Here is a 20,614-nt window from a genome sequence, read left to right as displayed (position 1 = left end):
CGCCTCCTTTGCTCCTCCTTCCCGGCCGGGCCCGCCCTCTTTTCTCTCCCTCCCTCCCTCCCTCCGGGTTCTGTCACCGCCTCCTTCCCGGATCGGCTGCGCGGATTGGCCGGGAGGGGGGCGAGGAAGGGGTGGGGCCTGGCCCTTCTGGGCCAGAGGAGAGCCCGAGAAAGAGCGGCGGCGGCGGCGGCGGCGCTGGAGGCGAGAGGACCCGAGGGGAGGGGGTGAGTTTTCCGGGGTGGGGGGCGCGCGCATGCGCAGTGCGCGGTGGCTTCGCCCCCAATCCCTGCAGGAAAAAAGGGGGTCAGGTGCGGGGGGGGCCCTCTGGAATGTGTGGGTGGAAATTGCCTTCGGTCACCCCCATGGGCTCGTGGACTACAACTCCCAGAAGGCTTAGCCCCCAGCTCTGCTGGCCGGGGATTCTGGGAGTTGGAGTCCAAGAGCCCCTGGGGGGTGACCCGAGGCAAACCCAACCCAAAGTTGGGAACGACGAGCCTTCCGGCGGGGGGGGGGGGGAAATCACCCAGAGCTTTCTTGCCTCACAACTCCCAGGAGCCTTGGCCACCCGCTGTGCTGGCTGGGGATTCTGGGTGTTGTAGTCCGTCTGGGGACTCAAGGTTGGGAAGCAGGGCCTTGGGTCACCCAGGTGGTGTTCTAGTCCCCTGCTCTGGGTCCCCAGACGCAAGGGCACGGATCTGTGGCATTCCCTTCCCTTCACTGCACAGCCAGGGTTTGGAGCGAAGATAGTTTTTTGTGTTGTTTGCAAAACTAGGATTGGTTTTCGTCTATCCCCGCCCCCGTCTTGAGATCTCGGGCAAAGGATCTGGGTGGGAGAATCCATGAAACTTCCAGGTTTCATCAGAGCACTACAGTAGGACCCACCCCCCTGGATCTGCAGGGGCTCCGAGCACCCCGCCTTGTGGATGCTGAAAAACGCAGATAACAGCAAACACTTCTTAAATAACAAACGGTACATATTATGGTCTCTATCTCCTTCTGGTGGCCAGTTCTGGTCACATCACCTTTAGAAATATATATAAAGGTAAAGGTAAAGGTTCCCCTTGACAATTTTTTCCAGTCGTGTTCGACTCTAGGGGGCGGTGCTCATCTCCGTTTCCAAGCCATAGAGCCAGCATTTTGTCCGAAGACAATCTTCCGTGGTCACATGGCCAGTGCGACTTAGACATGGAACACTGTTACCTTCCCACTGAGGTGGTCCCTATTTATCTACTTGCATTTGCATGCTTTCGAACCGCTAGGTTGGCGGGAGCTGGGACAAGCGACGGACGCTCACTCTGTCGCGTGGATTCGATCTTGCGACTGCTTGGTCTTCTGACCCTGGAGCACAGGCTTCTGCGGTTTAGCCCGCAGTGCCACCACGTCCCCACTAGAAATATATCTATGTTTTATTATTTTTTTCTTTTAGCGTTTTAAATATTTTCAGACTGTGGATAAGGGAATCAGCGGATACTGGTCCCACTGAAGCAGGGGGTTCCTACTGTAATGCAAAAAGACAATGAATGTCTCGAAATAAGCCAGGCCATGAACCATCTGGCCTGTGGCGTCTGCTGGACTTGATCCAGCGATCAGACCAGACCGGCTTGACCAGGGGGCCCCAGACGCCTTCATGTGTTCACCCAACACACGCCAAAATGTACGCCCGAGGTGGGTCATGGGGAAACCTTCCTTGCCAGGAGTTCTGGGCTGTGGCCCCATCACCCTTGGCTTGGTCTGATGGGTGTCGGAGTTCAGCTACCTCCGGAGAGCCGTGGGTTGGTCTGTGAGCTTTGTCCTCCGGTAAGAGATCTCTCTCTTGCCGTGCGAATCTGCCCCAGCCTGATTAGGCCTCTGGCAGAAATGTTTTCTCCCGCGGGAACCAGATAAGGGAGTTTGCTTCTGGTGGCCCGCAGGCGCGAGCCGCCCCTCCCTGGGCGCTCTCTGAGCCTCGAATGTTTGAAGTCCATGGTGGGTCAGCCGCCTCTTGCCAGGCCTTGGATCTTCGACACACGAACTATTTTCAGTTCCCTACCTTGAGCAGAGGGTGAGACTGGATGGCCTTATGGGGACCCCTTCCAACTCTGCAATTCTAAGGTTCTAGATGACCCTAACTCTGCACTTGCACCCTCCAAGTTGCTTCTTCCCTGAACTGATTCCTAAAAGCGTAACAGCTGCCAAAGCGCAAGGTTCTACTAATATCTTGGAATGGGAGAGCTGGGGGGGGGACCCCGAAGGATCATCCAGTCCAGCCCCTGTCATGGAGGCCCAGAGGGAGATTTGATTTTCCCACCTCTAGCTCCACAGCCAGAGGCCTCAACCCTTGAGCCCTCCGGCAGTTCAAGATTTATGGCCATTGTCAGAACGCCTGACCATGACCAGGTAAAAACTAGGGGGCTTTCTTGTCCCCCCCCCATTCCCTCTGTGCCAGCTGCTCCTGTTCCACCACCGACAGGCAAGCCTGTTTTGGCCATTCGGATGGAGCCTCGCTATCCGATTTCCAAGGGCTGTTTTGAACAGCTGGTCTGACACACACACACACACACACACCGGCACCCAGCAAAAACGCCTTGCCCTGGGCCCCCCCGGTTTGCAGCCTGGCCACTCGCCCGTCCCCACAGATCTGGGCTTCGGAACCTGATCCCCAACCGCGGCAGACGGGACAGCCGCCCGTCCTTGTCTGGGCGTGCGGGGGTGTGTGTGTGTCCAGTTTTGAAAGCCAAAGCAAAAAAACAAAATAATAATAATTAATCCAGTGAATGCTACCCCCCCCGAACTGGGGTGGGGGCGACCGGCAGGACAGAACAAACTTTCTCTTAATTGCATAGTTCTGCACGGCCTTCTCCGTCCGAGTGCAAAGCTGGCAAAATTGCTTACAAATTTGTTGAGGGAGCAGAGCTTTCCCATCCCAAATGTAGAGAATTATTATTACTATTACTATTACTATTACTATTACTACTACTACTACTACTACTACTACTACTACTACTACTACTACTACTACTACTACTACTACTACTATTATTATTATTATTATTATTATTATTATTATTATTATTATTATTATTATTATTATTATTATGCCGCCTAGAGTGGTCGTAATTGACCAGATTGGCGGGGTTCACTATACTAAAGTTGTCCCTCACCAGCCTACAACGAGTGTTGGCTATTATATGAGTGTTTGCTATCATCCGCGTTTTTCAGCATCCACGGGGAAGCGATCCCCTGTGGATTCAGGGGTCCTCCTGTACTCAAAGGACCCGAGACCTCGCCATTGAGTTTGGTCACTTCCCAGCTGCCATATCGGTCTGTTCAGAAGCCGAAGGCTTTCCTCCTGTCCTTCCCTTGGGTGGCTGGTGACCCTGGCTGGGCGAGGCCCTCGATTCCTGGGGACATTAAAATGTTTGCTCAGAGAGCTTCTCTCGATGGACTTTGCCCCGTCTGGTTCAAAACTGACCTCCAGGCTGGGGCCTCCAAAGGATTCTTCTCTCCAGCCTCCCTCCTGCCAGAAACAGCTACTTTGGAGGCCTTCCGGTAAGAGCCATTTAGAACTGCCGGATCGCTCAGGGGTTTCGGCGTCTTCCCCAAGGCTGGGAGTTCGAATCCCCCACGGGGCCCTCCTTGACAGGGGATGCTCCAGAGGGTTCCTTCCCTGTCTTCCGTTCTAACCTTAGTATTTTAATTATTCTTAAAACCCATTCAAGCCTGCCGCTGCATCATAGTCCATGCTGTGTATCGCGCCGGCTATTATAACAGCGTTCTCTATAATCTGCGGTTTTCAGCATCCGCAGAGGGGCTCGAAACCGATTCCCCTGCGGGTCCCTCCCTCCTTTTTTACCCAGTGAGCTGGGATTGAAATCTGAGATGTTCCCTATGACAAATGAGCTCAGAAGTTTATTTTAGAATACACACACAAACACACCGTGTGTGTGATTGACCAGAGTCTCCTATTGAAAAGATCACAATCCGGCTCTTCATGGTCACTTTTCGGGCACTTCCTGACCACCGTGGTCCGCCCATCTGCCAATTAATTTCCTTTTTTATTCCTTCCAAAGCGGCATGCACCTGCCTAATCTCACGGGGAGGGAAAAAAAAGACAGGCAGGCCTCTGCTGTGGTCTCTGGGTGTGGACCGAAATAGCAAGATCTTCTGCTCCTTCGGTTTGGTCAAGCCGGCCAAGGGCTTAAGAGTGTCTCTGGTTTCGGCCTGGGCGCGTCATGGCAGGGCTGGAAAGGGGAACCCCTCGAGATCATCTAGTCCAGCCCCTGTCCAGGAGTCCCCGTGGGGGGATTCAAACTCCCCCAACCTCTGGCTCCGTCGCCAGAGAAAGACCCTCCACCCTCTGAACGATTCGGCCATCTGCTTTCTCAGCGTGGCATTCAGAGCCGGCGCTTTTCCTCGGCGAAGGGGGTTCGGAAAAAAGACCGTCCGGTGGCTGAATTCTTAAAAAGCCAAAACGCAGACGGTGTGGGCTGGAGATTAAAACCCCAGCTTGGCCACAAGAGCAAAGCGTCGGCTGGTGTATTGTCGTTGCTGTTGGGAGTCCGAGTCGGCTGAGTCCTGGGCCGAGTTCTGGACGCTGCACTTCAAGGAGGATAGTGACAAACTAAGAGCCACTTCAGAGGAGGGCGAGGAGGAGGAGGATGGGACAGGAAACCAAGCCTTACGGGGAAAGAACCAGGCGGGTTTAGCCTTGGGAAAAGAAGGAGGAGGGGAGACAGGAGAGCACTCTTCAAAGACACCGAATCCGTATTCGTTTTTTTCTGACACCTCTTCCTTTTTCTCTTGCACTTCAGGAAAGCCGGATCCCTTTCCGCGTGAGCCCGTGAGGCTGGAATGGGTAATGATCCGGCACTGGAAGGTCACGTCGGTCTCAGACAGAAAGATGCAGAAGCCCGATTTCACGGACACCCATTGCCGGAGGTGAGTGGCCAGGACCGGCGTGGAAGGTGGCAAGTCAGGTAGGACCCCAGTAGCCGCGGGGGGGGGGGAATCATTCCAAGCCCACCCGCTTCCTGCAGAGGATGAAAAACACGTTGTTTTCCATGGGTCCGAAAATACGAATGTTTCTAGAAATATACTGTACATTTCTAAAGAGGAAGTTTCCAGAGCCAGCCACAAGAGGGCGCTAGAGACCAGGCGATGGACCACGTTCGTTGTTAAAATAACGTTTGCTATTATCCACATTTTTCAGCATCTGTGCGGGCTTGGAACCACTCCCCCGCGGATATAGGGGGGTCCTGCTGTGTCAGGTTAGGAATTTTATAGGGGCCAAACTTGGGGTCAAAACAACACCCTCTCCTGGAACTCTGACTCATCATCAGTCATCCCTTGCGGTTGGGTGGGTGTCTTGCTTATTCCTTCCTCCCTCTGACGTGGGTCTTTGGTTCCAGAACGTCCACGAGAGGAAGACACGCTCCTTCCAGAACTTGGTGTCCGGGGCAGTGGCCGGCGCCGTGGCCAAAACAGCGGTGGCCCCGTTGGACAGGACAAAAATCATCTTCCAAGGTATGATGAGAGAGGCAGGTGTCCCCAAGGCATGCTCATTCTGCCATCTGTCTTGAGGTGTTGATGGCTCTGATTGCTGGAAAGTTGGCCGCTGAAATGCCTCCAGATCCAGGGCCAAGGAAGCCCCTCAGCTTGCGGCAGTCAAAGACATGGTGCTTTGCCAAGTGGGTCCAGAGGGACCCATGTATCCACGGAATCGGTATCCACCAAGTCACTTCTCCGGGGTCGGAAAAATATCAAAAACCTTAAACAGAAATACTCCGTTCAAAACCTTAAAAGGCCATATTTAAAGCTGGAAACAATGAGGATGCAAAGCTTTTTTTTTGTGGGCGGAGAGCGTTGGGAGGAGAGGATTACAAGCCAGAGGGTTGCTGTGGGTTTTCTCTTCCGACACTCAGGAAAGCTGAGAAGTCCCAGATTTCAAACGTTGTGGGTGACCCAGATTAAAAGGGAGGGAGAAAAATAAAAACCTCTCTTGTTTGAGAATTAATCCGTGAATGAGATTTTCTTCTGGGAAGGGTTTGAATTTGATTCCTTAAAAATCCGCTTATCGCCGGCTTAGGAGGATCGGAAGCAGGAGGAGAGGGAGAGGAGATTTGTTGGCAGGATTCATACGGTCCTGGATTGATTGATTGATTGCTCACACACACACACACCCCATATCTCCAATACACTTCTCTCTCAGATAACAGTATCTCAGAACTGTTACACGGGTTGGTTGGTTGTGGGTCTCAAACCCACAACACTTGTATGATTGTGTCACTTCTCATCTTTTTCCCCCCAGTGTCATCGAACCGGTTTTCTGCCAAGGTAAGCCAAGCTGTTGTTCTCTCCTCGATAGCTTGGTTGAGCCGGCATCTAACTGAGCACCATCGGACCCCCCAGAGCCATGGGATCCACATCCACTGATTCATTTATCCACAGTCTGAAAAGATGAATAGAACAACCCTAGAAATGTAGATTTTTTTTTTACTGATTTTTTTTATTTATAACTATAACAAAAACAAATCATATACATAAAACATATACACTTACAACACAATAACAGTGTTCCCCACCACCATCCTGTGACCCAAACTGGCCATGAGAGGGAGCTAGCAACCAGGCTGTGTTTACGGCTCGTTATTAAAATAGCGTCTCCGGTCATCCGCTTTTTTCAGTATCCGTGAGGGAAGCTTGGATCCGACCCCCTGCAGATACTGGGCGGGGGGGGGGGGCGAGTATTCCTATTGCAGTCCATTAACAACTGCCCCATGGCCAAAGGCAGATGGCAATAGGAACACCTTGCCCTGGGGACGATGGTTTGAGGGGGTCACCCCCGAGAGAAATAAATCTGTAGGTTTTGGGGAAGGGGTGAGCGGTGACATCCTCCCCCCCCCCCCCATTCCCAGCCCGTCTTCCTTTGGCTGCCGGCCGCCGGTTTGCCTCGTTGCATGCCTCCTGGCGGCCCAATGTGGCCAGGGGGTGGCCGACTGGGAGCTTCCCCTCTGTGTGTGTGGGGGAGGTTAATCCAGACCAGCTTCCCTGTGGATACCGGGACTCCTTCCTGCTCACCGCCCCCCCCCTTGTTCTATTCCAGGAGGCTTACCGCCTGATCTACCGCACCTACCTGACCAGCGGCTTCCTCAGCCTCTGGCGAGGCAACTCGGCTACCATGGTGCGGGTGATCCCTTACGCCGCCATTCAGTTCTGCGCTCACGAGGAGTACAAGCAGCTGCTGGGGACCTATTACGGTTACCAGGGGAGGTAAGGGTTGTCCCCGGGAATGGCTGAGCGGGAGCCGGGTTTCCCCAAGCAAAGCACCTTCTTTGGGGGGGAGGGTTGTCAGACACTTGACCCCTCCCCCCGACAGCCCTCTCGACTCGCACCGGTCGAGAGAGCCCGGCCACTTGGCCCCGTTTTGGCCCTGGGAATTTCCTTTCAAACAGCTCCTGGCTTTCAAATGGCACTCATAGCCGCAGGATCTGTATCCACGGATTCGCTGATCTGCGGCCTAGAAATATTAAAATGTTGGAAAACATTAAGAAAAATCCTATACAGATAAGTTATATATGTATTCCTAAAGGCAAAGTAACCAGAACTGGCCAGAAAAAGGAGGCGGAAACTAAGTTCTCTATAGCAATAACCAGAGGACTCTCTTTTCATGACGTCTTGACCAGAGCTGTCCACTGGAGGGAGACAGAGACCAGGTCGCTTATATAGCATTCACTATTAAAATAAAGTTCTGTGTCATCCGCGTTTTTCAGCATCCGCGGGGGCTTGGAACCGATTCCCTGTGGAGATGGTACATGCTGAGGGTGGCTGGATGTGTGTGTGTGTCTATTAATCCTCTCTTCTCATCAGTGTTGTGTTTTCGCTTTGTTTGTTCCATACAGGGCCCTCACCCCGTTGCCGAGGTTCATCGCCGGTTCACTCGCCGGCACCACGGCCGCCATGGTGACATACCCGTTGGACTTGGTCCGCGCCCGGATGGCGGTGACCCCAAAAGAGATGTGAGTGAGGGACACACGCGCGCGGGTGTGCATACCATCTCCTGGCACAAACAAATTTTTTTTTAAAAAAAGACAGAAATACATTGGAGTGTATTGATCCAAACAAGCCACTCGAGTGGGAGCCAGAAGCCATGCTGCATATGGCGTTCGTGACATCCACATTTTTCGGCCACCGCGGGGGGGGGGGGGCACGCTTGGAACCAATCCCTCATGGATACCACAGTGAAATGTTGAGGCCACAATTTCTACCCTCAAAATAAGAGTTTTTTTCCCCCTTCCTTTCTTCCTGGTCTCCCCGTGAATGGCTGGTCGGCCCTTTCACCTGCGGAACTCATGCCCACCCCATTCGGCCTTTCGCCTTCAGGTACAGCAACATTGTTCACGTTTTTATCCGGATATCCCGCGAGGAGGGGCTGAAGACTCTCTACCAGGGATTCGTCCCCACGATCCTCGGGGTGATTCCCTACGCCGGCTTGAGTTTCTTCACCTACGAGACCTTGAAGAAGTTGCACGCAGGTCAGCCGGCCCCTTGGGTTCTTCGAAGGAGAAAAGTGGAGTCCAAGCATTTTAAAATGAACAAACCACTCATTTTGACGTCTCTCTTCTCTCCCCCCGCAGAGCAGAGCGGGAGGTCCCAGCCGTACCCCGTAGAGCGCCTCGTTTTCGGAGCGTGCGCCGGCTTGGTCGGGCAGTCGGCCTCCTACCCGCTGGACGTGGTCCGCCGACGGATGCAGACGGCCGGGGTGATGGGCTTCACCTATGGGTCCATCATCCACACCATGCGGGACATCATCCACACGGAAGGACTGGTTCGGGGCCTTTACAAAGGGCTCAGCATGAACTGGGTGAAGGGCCCCATCGCGGTGGGAATCAGCTTTATGACGTTCGACCTCATGACGATCCTCTTCCGGAAGTGGGAGCGCGGGGTAGATGTGGAGAGGTAGTGGCCTGTGTTGCGGCCGGGTAGGCTGCCACGGAGGAGGTCCGCTCGGCCTCTCGTGGCCGGACCTCTGGTGGAACTCCTTCCCAAACCCAGCCAGGCTCTCCGGGTAGCCCCTTGAGGGACGGAGGAGAGAGCATCTCTGTATACATCCGTGTTAGTTATTCTCCCATGGAGCCGTGCAGATATCTTCGGACCCAGGATCTCCCCCAACCGTGAACCTCAGGAGGCCACTGTGGCTCCTCGGAAGCCACGTCTTGCCAAACGCCACGCGGGGTCCTTCGTTCCGTGTCCTCCGTGTCTCATGGTTTATATTCCTTTTTTTTTCCCCTTGGAAGATAACTTACCCAAGACGCAAGAGGTGGGAACGATCCTACCTCCTCCACCCTGGTGTTTTTCCCTTTTTTTAAGCCACTGGTTTTGTTTTGTTTTTTTCCCTAGAAACCTGAACAAAGGGTCTCTGGACCCCCCCCCACCAGACTCTTTAAAACATTTCATTAATCATCACTTTTTTGCACATTGGGCCAAGCGGGCCGGCTTTAAGGAGCGAAACCAAAGACACGGAGTCCTGTTTCCCTGTAGGGTGGATTCCCCAAAGGAGAGAGGCATTGGAACTCTTGAGGCCTCCGACTGGAAAGCTCCGGCATCTGAAACATGATCTCAACCAGCAGCGTTAGGATGATTGCTTTTCGGAGCGAAGCTGGAAATAAACACTTTTTTAAAGGCTGCGGTAGTCGGACTGGAGAGCCTTCTGTGGAAAAGGGGGGGGTCCAAAGGACTCCCAACTCTCAGCATGCCTCAGTTGCTCGTTCCAGGTGGTGCTGTGGCCTTACAGAGACAGTAGGACCCCTGTATCCACGGGATCAGTATCCACGGACTCACTAATCCACGGTCTGAAAATATTAAAAATATTTAAAGAAAAAAAAACCTAGAAATATAGATTTCTAAAGATGATGTTACCAGAACTGGCCACGAGAGGGAGTCGTAGACCAGACTATGTATGGTGTTCTTTGTTATCATAGTGTTTGCTGTTATCCGTGTTTTTCTGCATCCACAGGGGGCTGGAACCAATCCCCCGCAGATTTGGGGGCCATGCTGTCTAGACTCCACCTCATTTGAATAGCAAGGCGCCTCCTGTCTCCAAACCTCCCCGAAATTGGGTCAGCATCCCGAAGCGACAATGGGATGTGGCAGAGGAGACGTTGGGCTTGCCCTCCGCGGGCCGATCAGACTGCAACGCCCCTCTGCCGGTGCACGGAGTCCAAGAGAACAGGAGGAGAGCAGGGGGTGTCATTCCCTGGAGGAGTGGGGTTACAAAAAGGGTGGGGAAGCCTTGCAGGGTGGGGGAGAGGGGAGCCTTCCGTGATCTGACTGGTCAGCGCACCCTCCCTCCCCCCCTCGATCACTTGTAGAGAATTTTGGCCACATGTTTGGAGGTGAAGGGAACACGTTGCTTAAAATAGCACACGGCCCGCCAACCCTCTGCCCTTGAGCGTGACTGGAGGATGGGTCGGGACAGGTGGCCGATGCCCAGCGAGCCTCCCCCAGCGCCCTTAGGTGCCCCACCGGTTAGGCCATGATCCTGATGCAGCCTTGGGCACCCCTGGGGTGGGGTGGCGGAGGGGCTGGTGCTGAAGAAAGCGGACTCTTTTTTTTCACCCACCGTGGATGACCAAAGGCGGGGGGGGGGAACACCTCTCCATGGGTCGGGAATCCTGTGCAGGGGGGGGGGGGATGGCAGAGAGGCCGGTCGGTGGCCAAGGAAGTTTTTCTATCAAGGTTTATAGCAACGAACATTGTAAAAAAAAAGCTTCGAGAGAAGGAGGTATTTTTAATCACAAAAACCATTTCTCCAGATTGTGGTGTGCGCCTGATTCCCCCCCCCCCCCCACATTCTGAGGATTTGCAGCTTGCCCCCACATGCCACAGAGGGTCTAAAATGAACCCCCGTGTTGACCCAGGCCCAAAAACACATTGGTTGCCCCCCCCCCCCCGTATTTGCACGATCTGTATCCACTGGTTCGCTTATCCACAGTCTGAAAATATTAAAAGAAAAATCCTCTCTCTATACAGTATATATATATTTCTAAAGTTGAAGCCACCAGGACTGGTTGCAAGAGGGAGCCAGAGGCCGTGCCATGTCTCAGGCGGTTGACCTAAAACTGGATTTGCAATAAAATCTGGCAACTGACCGAGATTCCTGCCCCTTCCTAGGGACATACTTTGATAGAACAGAACCCAGTCACAAATCGGCATCCTTTTCTAATGTATTATCAACTTTTAGAGAACATAAAAATGGATGTACTGTACGTTGTTGAGAGAGAGAGAGGTAATCCGGTCAAATCCAGTAGGATCCCTATATCTGTGGGACCCATATCCACTGATTCGTTGAACCATGGTCTGAAAATGTTAAAAATGTCAAATAGAAAAATGCAAGAAATCAGTTTCTAAAGAGGAAGTTACCAAAACTGGCCACAAGAGGGAGCCAGAGAGCACACTGTGTATAGCATTCCTTATCCACGTTTTTTCAGTATCCGCAGAGACAGGAGCCCTGATGGCTGTGTTTCCTATCCAAGCGCTTCTACATCGGCGCAGGTAAAACAGTTTTCTCTTCCATGCCAGGTAGCTGTTGAGGAAGCCCCGGGTCAAAGGATGGTGACCCATTGGCCCCCGCGGCCAGAAAGGGACATCCGAGGCCATCCTGAGCAAGAGGATGGCTGTTCGGGACCGGAGTCCCCAGCGGTTAGGACGTGGCCAGGTGCTGGTGGAAATAGAGGCCAAACAGAGCCGCCACCACTTGGCAGGCAGACACCCACCAGGTGAAGAACGACAGAAGGCCCCGGTGGAAAAGAGGTGTGAAGAGGGCGCGCAGAGCGCTCAGCATCCCTGTGATCTGTTCCACGGCAGCTCGGACGTCGTCCTTTCCGGCCTCGTCGGAGAGCTGGGGGGCAGGAGCAGCGTCGAAGGCTGGGGAGGTCAAGGCAGGCTCCGGATACAGACCCCAAGAGTATTCGCCTAAAAAAAAAAATCCAAGCAAAACAGCAGAGGAGAAAGGGTTGGCCCCCAGGGAGATAAATTCCAATTAATACCCGGCGACGTCATTGAGAAAAAAGGAAAAATAACTTTTAAGCCTTGTGCACCAGGAAAGGGCGGCTTAAATCCTTGCAACGTAGGGTTGCAGAAACCACCCAGAATTAGAGCTACAAGGTAGGCAATTTTAGGATACAGTGGGGCACCCTTATCTGCAGGATCAATATCCGCTTACAATCTGAAAATACTGAAAGAACTAACCCCCATCCTCCCCCCAAAAAACCAACCCACATATATTTCGAAAGATGAAGTTACCGGAAGTGGCCATATTACATCGCCTGGTCTCTGGCTCCCTCTCTTCACCAGTTCTGGTAACTTCATCTTTAGAAATATACATTTTCGGGATTTTTCTCTGAGTATTTTAAATATTATCAGGCCGTGGATGAGTGAATCGGCGAGAAACGGATCCCGCAGATAAGACGGACCCTGCTGTAAATTTTTTTAAAATGTTGAATTGTCTTAGAGGAAGAAGACCGGTAACTCGACAGCTTCCGTACCAAGAGTTTTGAGAAGGAGTGTAGAATGGAAGGTGAGCAGGATCGGGGCCAGGTACTGCAGGCTGATCACAGTTACGTAGCAGTAAATCCGGGTGATCTGGAAAAAAGAAGGAAAGAAACCAGAACATTGCCTTCGATAAGAAGAAAATAAACCAACTGAGACTAATGTGTTTATACGAGTTTTTGCTGACTGCAAACAAATGGCACTGGGATTCCGGGGGTGGGGGGTGGGGCTTGGTGCAGGACACTGGAGAGCTGGGTTCGAATCCCCCCACTCAGCCAAGAAAACTCACTGGGGGAGTGGAACTGGTAAAAGGACCCCTTAATCGTCTCATTTACCTTGAAAGCCCTATTAGGGTTGCTAGAACACACACACACATACAGCCCGCCGGTTCAATGTGTGAAGGAGACAAGCATCCGGCCAACAGGTAAAGTAATTAGCTAATGGAAAGCATTCATGACTGAGACCAGGTGGCAATTACAGTAGGACCCCCTTATCTGCAGGATCAGCATCCACTGATTCACTTATCCACGGTTTGAAAATATTAACGATATTCAAAGAAAAATCCTAGAAATATGTCTTTCTAAATATTAAGTTACAATCGCTGGTTGCTAGACAGAGCCAGAGACTACGATATGTAGAGCGTTGGTTCTAAAACCGGCATTCGCTATAATCCACGTTTTTCAGCATCCACGTGGGGGGAGGGGACATGAAAGTGAGCCTCCTGCAGATACCGGGGAGGGGGGAGGCTACGGTAGAACTCATATGTAAGACATCTCTTAGAAAATGCATCTATAGGGCTTCAACTCATCTGAAACGCCATTTTGATGAGATGTGAGAGACCAAGCAATGGTTACCTTCCGCTGTATCTCGAGGACCGCGATCCGGCCGGCCTCCCGCTTCATCCGTTCTACCCACCGCTCTGCCAGGTTCAAGTAAGCCTGGAGGTGGTAGCGGGTGACCGCCAGGCGCAAGAGGCACAACAGCACAACGGTCCAGAGGCGCACAGAATTGTACGTCGCGTCGGACATGCTGCAGGGAGGAGAAAAGGCACCAGTCGGCGGTTGGGTGCGAGCATTTGAGCCATTACAACTGGACCAGGGCATGCCCCAGAAAAAGGGAGCAGAGGAGAGGTCTGATTGGAACTGGTGCGTTCCGGCAAGCCGTCGGCAAATCCTAAAGCACCGTTAAACTGGAAGCACGACTTAAGAAAGAAAGAAAAATACAACAAGCTTGCAGGTCGGGCATTGCTCAGACAGGAAGGAGATTTCTCACGGTCACTTACATCTGGACCGTCTCCTTGCCCATGGGGGCTTTCAGCAAGAGATCCCGAGAAATGGGCTTGATCCACATGAACACCACAATCACAGGCGCAAGGAAGCTAGCGTGGAGCAGCAGCCTGCAGGAGAGAGAGGAGGAAAAAAAAATTGTTTTGTGCTTGCACACAAATGCGCAGAGAATACTCTGTGGTGACTACCTCATCTCAGAGCCATCATCTGCATTTTTCAGCAGGCGCGCGGGGGTGTGTGTCTTGGGACCGATCCCCTGCAGACACAAGGAGCACCCTGTATTGTTCTTGTGTAAATCAAAATCCCTCCAAAGTTTAATCGGTTCTCCAGCCCCCCCCTCCCCTGCCTTGGACCTGAAGCCACGAAGGTTTATTACGTAACTGGACCATCGGTCGATCGGCAGTCATCTTGAGGGCATCCAAATGGGTCTGAGCCAGCCGTAGTCCAGGGAAGGTCAAACAGCCCCCAATAAACGAGCAGAGGCCTACAAGCACCAGTCTGATGGTCAGCTTACTCACAGGGATCCTGGAGAAGGCGGGGGGGGGGAAGCAACGTTGCATAAGGTGGGAAGAGGAGAGAAAGACTCAAAAGGAATGTACAGTATCTGGAAAAATCCAGATTGTGAATTGGAGTGGGGGAAAAAAGTTGCTATTCCAAATGACTTTCTGAGTGTCTCCATTTAGGAAGTAAAGGGTATGCAGCTCCAAAATTGACTATTCAAAGTAATAACTTATTGCATGTTTTTTCCCCAAAAGTTCAAAAGGTTGCTATTATTTCTGCTCTAATATTAAGAAAGACAGCAGGACCCCTGTATCCACAGGATCAGTATTCACTGATGTAATGTCGCTAACCTCCCTTCTTCCCCCTACTGGAAATGTTTAAAAAGTCAGAAGTTACTCAAAGTGACTTTTTTTTTTTTTTTTTTTTTGCAAAGAGCAAGTGTAGACGGAAACGAACTTCAATCCGTGTTGAAGACTCCTGCCTGGCAAGGCTCCACTTACATCCATTCCCATCCTTGTTCCTTTAAGAACAGCTCCAAGTTCTCATGGACGTTGGCCAGCCCTTGGCAGAGAAGAAAAAAAATGCATTTGTGGGTTTGTTTATTTCAAATATATATTTACCCACCCCCCCCACCCCAGGCGGCTTACAAAAAAGGCGGGTTCAAAGGCACGGAGGGTCCGCCAGGTTGAGCCGACGGAATGCCGGCTGCCGACCGAAGCCTACGCTTACCTGCGTGAAGGCCCAGCTCGAGGTATTTTTCGGGGATGACGAGCACCAGCATGGCCACCAGGAGGAAGAAGAAGGAGAAGGCCAGGCAGACCGAGCGCTCGCCCCCCTCCGTGGAGCGGAAGTAGTGGCGCATCACCATGGAAAAGATTTTGCTGGAGGTGGGCGTTAAGGAGACAACTCTGGTGACCGAGGTACCCCTTCTTCTGGGGGAGGCTGAACGGTTTCCGTTTAAAATCTGCATTTATTCGGAGACATACGCACCCTCACCCCCACCCCTTTTCCAAAACCGTTGCCCGGTTCAAAACAACAACAACAACATGCCTTCCATGGAGTGGAGCTGGAAGAGAATAGAGGAAGAAAAGCAGGGTGCAGGAAAGCGGGGGAAACACAATGGGACCCTCTTATCCACAGAATCTGTATCCACTGATGGGAAGAGTGGACCTTGGGTCTAGATAGGCAGAAGTCCAATAAAATAAAATAAATAAGACAAGCAGACCATCAAGGTAATTAACAAACCAACGGCCACAAGGGTGAAGCCAAGGGTGGCGGATACACCGAGAAGATGACCGTCAGGAGGCACCAAAGGATTCCGATGTTGGCTTCCTCCTGGGGGTCCACCAGGCAGTAGTAGGCTTCGGTGAAGAGGTAGACAAGGGTGGAGTAGACGCCGAAATCCACGTACCACTGGTATTCCAGGAAATAGCACAGCACTGAGCAGGAAGTAAAAAAAACCAAGATGATTAACCGTCCAAAAGCCGGGAGGATTCCAGTCCCACCGAGGGTCTCTGTTTAGGGCCGTTCGGCAACGCCGCCAGCATCGCCAAGCCGGGGGGGGGGGAGGAGGCCGATTCAAAACAGGAAAGCCAGTGCCCCCCCCCGCTTGGCCCGAGAAAGGTTCGGCCACATTTGGGACGTCCAGCCACCTTCCCCACCCGTTTACCGAGGGCGTCCACAGCCGTGATGGGGCAGCTCTCCAGCCGCAGGTCGATGTCCCTGGGAACGGAGGGAGGCTTCTCGTCCGTCACCCCGTTGATCCGCCTAGAGAGGGCCAGAGAGACAAGCCCGGCGTGAGGGGTCCTCCTCAATCGGGCTCGGGGCAGGGCAAAATAGGAAATGGAGAGGTTGGGACAGGAGGGCACACCCCCCCCGGTCCTGTCCCGTCTCCATGGGATCAGCACCCCCCGATTCCCTTTTACCCGCGGTTGGAAAATCTTGAAAAATATGACAAGAAGAATCCCACCCATATTTTTTCTAATGGTGAAGTGCTGAGGACCAGACACTAGAGGGAGACAGAGACAATGATACGGATAGTGTTTCCTATTATCTGCATTCTTCAGCATCCACGGGAAGGCTTGCAACCAACCCCCCGGCGGATACAGGGGGGTGGAGGTCTACTGGAGACGAAATTTGCCTGCCCGTGGGCACTCAATCCCACGACCCTCTCCAGCAGCCCACCTCTCACCTGGCCAATGGGGCAGCCAAGGTGGCGGAAGGTCCAAGCCCCCCCCGGTCACTCACCGGTCCCTTTTGCCCTTCGGCTTCTGCTTGCCCGCAAGGGCCAACAGCTCCTCTTCGGACGGGTGCTTGTAGCGGTAGAGGCTGGCAAGAGGGAAAGAAAGAAAGGACCCTGTGACTCAACCCCTCTGCAATCCCTTATCCGCAGGGTCCGTATCCACGGATTAACTCTACCCACGAAAAATCCTAGAATTCACGATGTCTAAAGATGAAGTGCCCAGAACTGACCATTGGAGGGAGCCAGGGAGCCATGTTATGGCTCCTGCTTGCCCTTAAAAGGCTGTTCTCTATTATCTGCGTTTTTCAGCATCCACAGGGGACTTGGAAGCGATCCCCTGCAGATATCAAGGGGGTGTTTCCTGGTATTTAGGGTCACAGATTCAGACAGAGTGCCTCCTCCCCCCAAGCTGCGTACTCCGTACTCCATGCTCCACTCCTCTCTCTCCCAGTTTTGACCCTCTGCTCCAGCCACATGTCTGCCTTGCCACAGGTCTAGTACCTTCCATTGCACAGCAGCCACCGGGAGAAGGACCAATGGGGGGCCATCTTCTGCATGATGCTGGCCACGAAGAGGGAGGCCACGAGCTGGACCCCCATTACTGCCTGTGACCAGGGGGAGAAAAAAGCATGCCGGGGGTTCAATATATATAATATGTGCATATATGCATTTAATTATATGCCTTATATAATATATTATGCAATGCACATATATTATGCATATATATATATAATGCATTTTATTATATGCATATACAATATATAATATATATAGATTTAATTATATGCATTAAATTGTGTATATAAATCTAAATGATTTATATTTATTCTCTTGGTCATCAACTGTAATGCATTAAATTATATACTTTCTTTTATTTTATACGTATAATTCTCCACCATCTTATTTGTGATTTGGGCCATAGGAACACTGAGGCAAAAAATGGGTCCATTGCCTTCTCCGCCCACAGGCTTCTCTGAGGTAAAACCTTGAGGCAAATTGGGGGGAAGAAATGGCTCGGAAAGCTGAGGGAGGGACCGTCCGCCGAAAGAGTGTTTTTTTTCCCTGAGGAAAAACATTCTGGGTGATCTAAGGAGACCCTGAGAGGACTTTAGTCCCTCATAGACGTTCTCTGAGGGAAACGTCCTGAGGTCGATTGGGAGGAAAACGGCTTGGAAAGCTTTAAAAAAAATCAAAGCAACGGGTGTTATAAACTCCCGAGGTAAATGCTTTGGGTGAAGGAAGGAATTGCTGAGAAAATGTAGCCTGGACACCGAAATAAGCATCAGGAAGGGTCTAAATGGATGGACAGATGGATGGATGATGGAGAGACAAAGGGATGGATGGATGGATGGATGGACGGACGGACGGCGGACGGAGAGAAAGACAGACAAGCAGACAGTTGGAGGGATGATGACTGGATAGAGAAATGATGGAAAATGGACAGATGATGGATGGTTGGACAGACGGATGGACAGACAGATGGTTCAATGGACAGATGAATGGATGGACGTATGGATGGACGTATGGACAGACAGACAGACAAAGAGATAGATGGACAGACAGATGATGGATGGTTGAATGGACAGACAGAGGTAGATGGATGGTTGGATGATGGATAGATGGATGAACAGATGATGGACGGTTGGATGGACAGACAGAAAGACAGAGGGATGATGGTTGGATAGAGAGATGATGAATGGATGGACAGATAGATGGTTGGATGGATGGATGATGGACAGATGACAGGGGGTTGCACAGATGGATGGATGGACAGACGGGTAGATGGATAGATGCCTGATTGACTAATGAACTGATTGATCGATTGATCTCTATTTAGAGGCCGCCTTTCTCCAGATCAAGGGGATCCCAGGCGGCTGGCAAGATTAAAAAGAAGGGAATTGAAAACACTGTGGATAAAACATCAGAAAAAATAAAATAAAATACAACACCAATGAAACTATACAGTCATTATAATAAAATTTCACTATTAAAGAGAATGGAGTTGAAAATACCATCAGTAAAACATAAAAAAAAACCATCAGTTAATAAACTATATGCTAATTAAAATACACTCTCGATATCAAAAAGAATGGAACTGAAAACATTATCGATAAAACATTAAAAAAAACCAATGGAACTATACGCTAATTAAAATACAATTAAAAACTATACGCTAATTAAAATACAATTAAACTAAAAGCAAGTAAACCTTAGATAGTTTCTTTGACGTTACTTTTTTAACATAGTTTTTGCTTAATCCTTTTTGAAACTTTGTATCCTTAGTGCTTTTAACTTTTAAATACTGTATTTGTTGCTTTTAGTGACTTTCTTTGAAGGCTGCCTTTCTCCCCATAAAAGGGAGCCCAAAGCGTATTTTTAATGGGTCCCTTTTAAGCAGAAAGCCGGGTTTAAAATATTTAAAATAAATGAAATCATAAATAATCCGAAGTATAAAAAGGATCACCTTCCTTAAGCCGTGTGCCGAGATCTTGGGGGTCGTGCAGAAAAGAATCAAAGCCCCCCCCCCAGTTTCATAGTTCCTGTCCTTTTTTTTTTAAATGGTTTTTGGGGGAACGGCCCACCTTTTACGAATTTTCAGCATCAGGAATAATGACGGGATCCTAATTATAATGATGAGCTTGCTGGATAGCTTAGGGGGCTGAGAGTTCAAATCCCCCACGGGGGCCTCCGTGACGGGGGCTGGGCTGGATGATCTTTAGGGGTCCCTTCCAGCTCTGCCGTTCTAAAGAGGATGAGGAGGATTCTTAATGGACTGGATAGCTGAGGGGTTGGGAGTTCGAATCTCCCACAGTGCCTCCTCGACAGGGGCTTAGAGTGCATGGTCTAACAGGCTCTTTTCCAGCTCTGCAGGATGATGAGGATGATGAAACCCCCCTCCCCAGCCCCACTTCCAGCCTCTCCCCTGTGCGGGCCCAAGGCAAGACTCACCATTTCGTTTAAGGATCTCCAGCCAAAGAGGGGGAAACAAAATTAAAATTAAAGGCTCAAAGGCACGTTGCAACCTCTTTTTTTTTTTTTTTTGCAAAACGAGGCAGGGGGTAAAGACCCCCGCGGTGATTGACAGCCCCAGGAGCCAATGGGCAGGCGCGGAGAGGAAGGCGTGGCTGCTTTTTTCCCCTTTCCTGTTCTATTTAAAGCACCAGGGCCACCTGCTTCCGGTTCTCAGCCTGCCAGCCGTGATGCATCCTGGGACTTGTAGTGTTTTCCTCCTTTCCCTGATTTCTTCCGCCTGAGTGGGGCAACCAGCTGGTTTTTATATTCGTGCTGGAAGATGCTGGAGTTTTTCATTAGTGCATTTGCGTATGTGTGTGTATTTTTACAGTTTTTGCAAAGTCTGAGGGCTTGCATTGCTGGTCGATTTCGGCGTTATTTTGTTATTTTTTTAATGCATGCGTCTGCAACCCTTGGAAACGTTTGAAAGCATTTTGGACGTGGGTGGGTGGGTGGAGCTGGCTGCAAAAGTAAAGCAGGGCACCGACGAAGTAAAGCTTGTATAATTCACATCAGGGGTGCACAGTAGATTCCCTTATCTGCGAGGGATTGGTTCTAAAACACACACACCCGCAGATGCTGAAAAACGCGGATTACAGAGAACGCTTGGCATGGCATGGTCTTTTGCTTCCTCTAGCGGCCAGTTGTGATAATGACAACATGGAAATATATTTCTCTTACAAATGCCTGGTATCTGGCTGCCTCAAGTCGTGGTAACTTCATTGTTAGAAATACTGCCTATATTTCTAGGTTTTTTTTTTTTTTGCAATATTTTTAACCTTTTTTAGACTGTTGATCATTGAAAAGAACAATCCCAGAAATATATATATTTCTAAAGATGGAATGACCAGGGCTTGAAACTGATCCCCCACAGATACGGAGCTCCGACATGATTCCATACTGGCATATTCCAATATGTTGTTTATCATTGTTATCGTTATTATCATTTAGCTATTTCCTTCATGTTGGTTTGAACTTTCCTGTGATGAAGTATGAATGAACTATTCACTACCGGTTGATATCTCCGGCTGCGGAGCCGGAGGTGGGG

At 50.9% G+C, this 20,614-nt stretch overlaps 2 protein-coding genes across 2 annotated transcripts; one reads left to right on the top strand and one right to left on the bottom strand.

Moving 5' to 3' along the window:
* The first annotated feature begins 34 nt into the window (after positions 1–34).
* Positions 35–9,861, top strand: SLC25A42 (solute carrier family 25 member 42). Its single transcript, XM_078379049.1, has 9 exons — positions 35–224; positions 4,791–4,917; positions 5,189–5,246; positions 5,388–5,502; positions 6,287–6,312; positions 7,082–7,248; positions 7,878–7,994; positions 8,359–8,510; positions 8,613–9,861. Exons 2-9 carry the CDS (start codon positions 4,838–4,840, stop codon positions 8,936–8,938), a joined length of 1,041 nt encoding a protein of 346 aa, XP_078235175.1. The 5' UTR covers positions 35–224; positions 4,791–4,837; the 3' UTR covers positions 8,939–9,861.
* Positions 9,862–10,745: 884 nt separating this feature from the next.
* On the bottom strand, positions 10,746–19,682 carry TMEM161A (transmembrane protein 161A). Its single transcript, XM_020780991.3, has 12 exons — positions 19,504–19,682; positions 17,056–17,159; positions 16,560–16,640; positions 15,982–16,079; positions 15,595–15,751; positions 15,042–15,193; positions 14,813–14,873; positions 14,193–14,336; positions 13,808–13,921; positions 13,380–13,554; positions 12,522–12,618; positions 10,746–11,949 (listed from the first exon to the last, which is right to left on the bottom strand). The coding sequence occupies exons 1-12, from the start codon at positions 19,504–19,506 to the stop codon at positions 11,678–11,680; spliced, it is 1,458 nt and encodes a 485-aa protein (XP_020636650.3). The 5' UTR covers positions 19,507–19,682; the 3' UTR covers positions 10,746–11,677.
* Positions 19,683–20,614: the final 932 nt, after the last annotated feature.

Source organism: Pogona vitticeps, chromosome 7 (assembly GCF_051106095.1).
Source record: "Pogona vitticeps strain Pit_001003342236 chromosome 7, PviZW2.1, whole genome shotgun sequence".
Classification (NCBI taxonomy): Eukaryota; Metazoa; Chordata; class Lepidosauria; order Squamata; family Agamidae; genus Pogona; species Pogona vitticeps.
Note: the sequence above shows the minus strand (reverse complement) of the source record. Positions and strands in the feature narration are given on the sequence as shown.

Coding starts and splice junctions, on each gene's coding strand:
- SLC25A42 (XM_078379049.1), top strand. CDS start 4,838: ATGATCCGGCACTGGAAGGTCACGTCGGTCTCAGACAGAAAGATGCAG. Junction 5,503..6,286: donor GACAAAAATCATCTTCCAAG/GTATGATGAGAG, acceptor TTTTCCCCCCAG/TGTCATCGAACCGGTTTTCT. Junction 6,313..7,081: donor CGAACCGGTTTTCTGCCAAG/GTAAGCCAAGCT, acceptor GTTCTATTCCAG/GAGGCTTACCGCCTGATCTA.
- TMEM161A (XM_020780991.3), bottom strand. Junction 16,641..17,055: donor TGGCTGCTGTGCAATGGAAG/GTACTAGACCTG, acceptor CCCTCTTGCCAG/CCTCTACCGCTACAAGCACC. Junction 12,619..13,379: donor TCCTCGAGATACAGCGGAAG/GTAACCATTGCT, acceptor TCTTTTTTCCAG/ATCACCCGGATTTACTGCTA.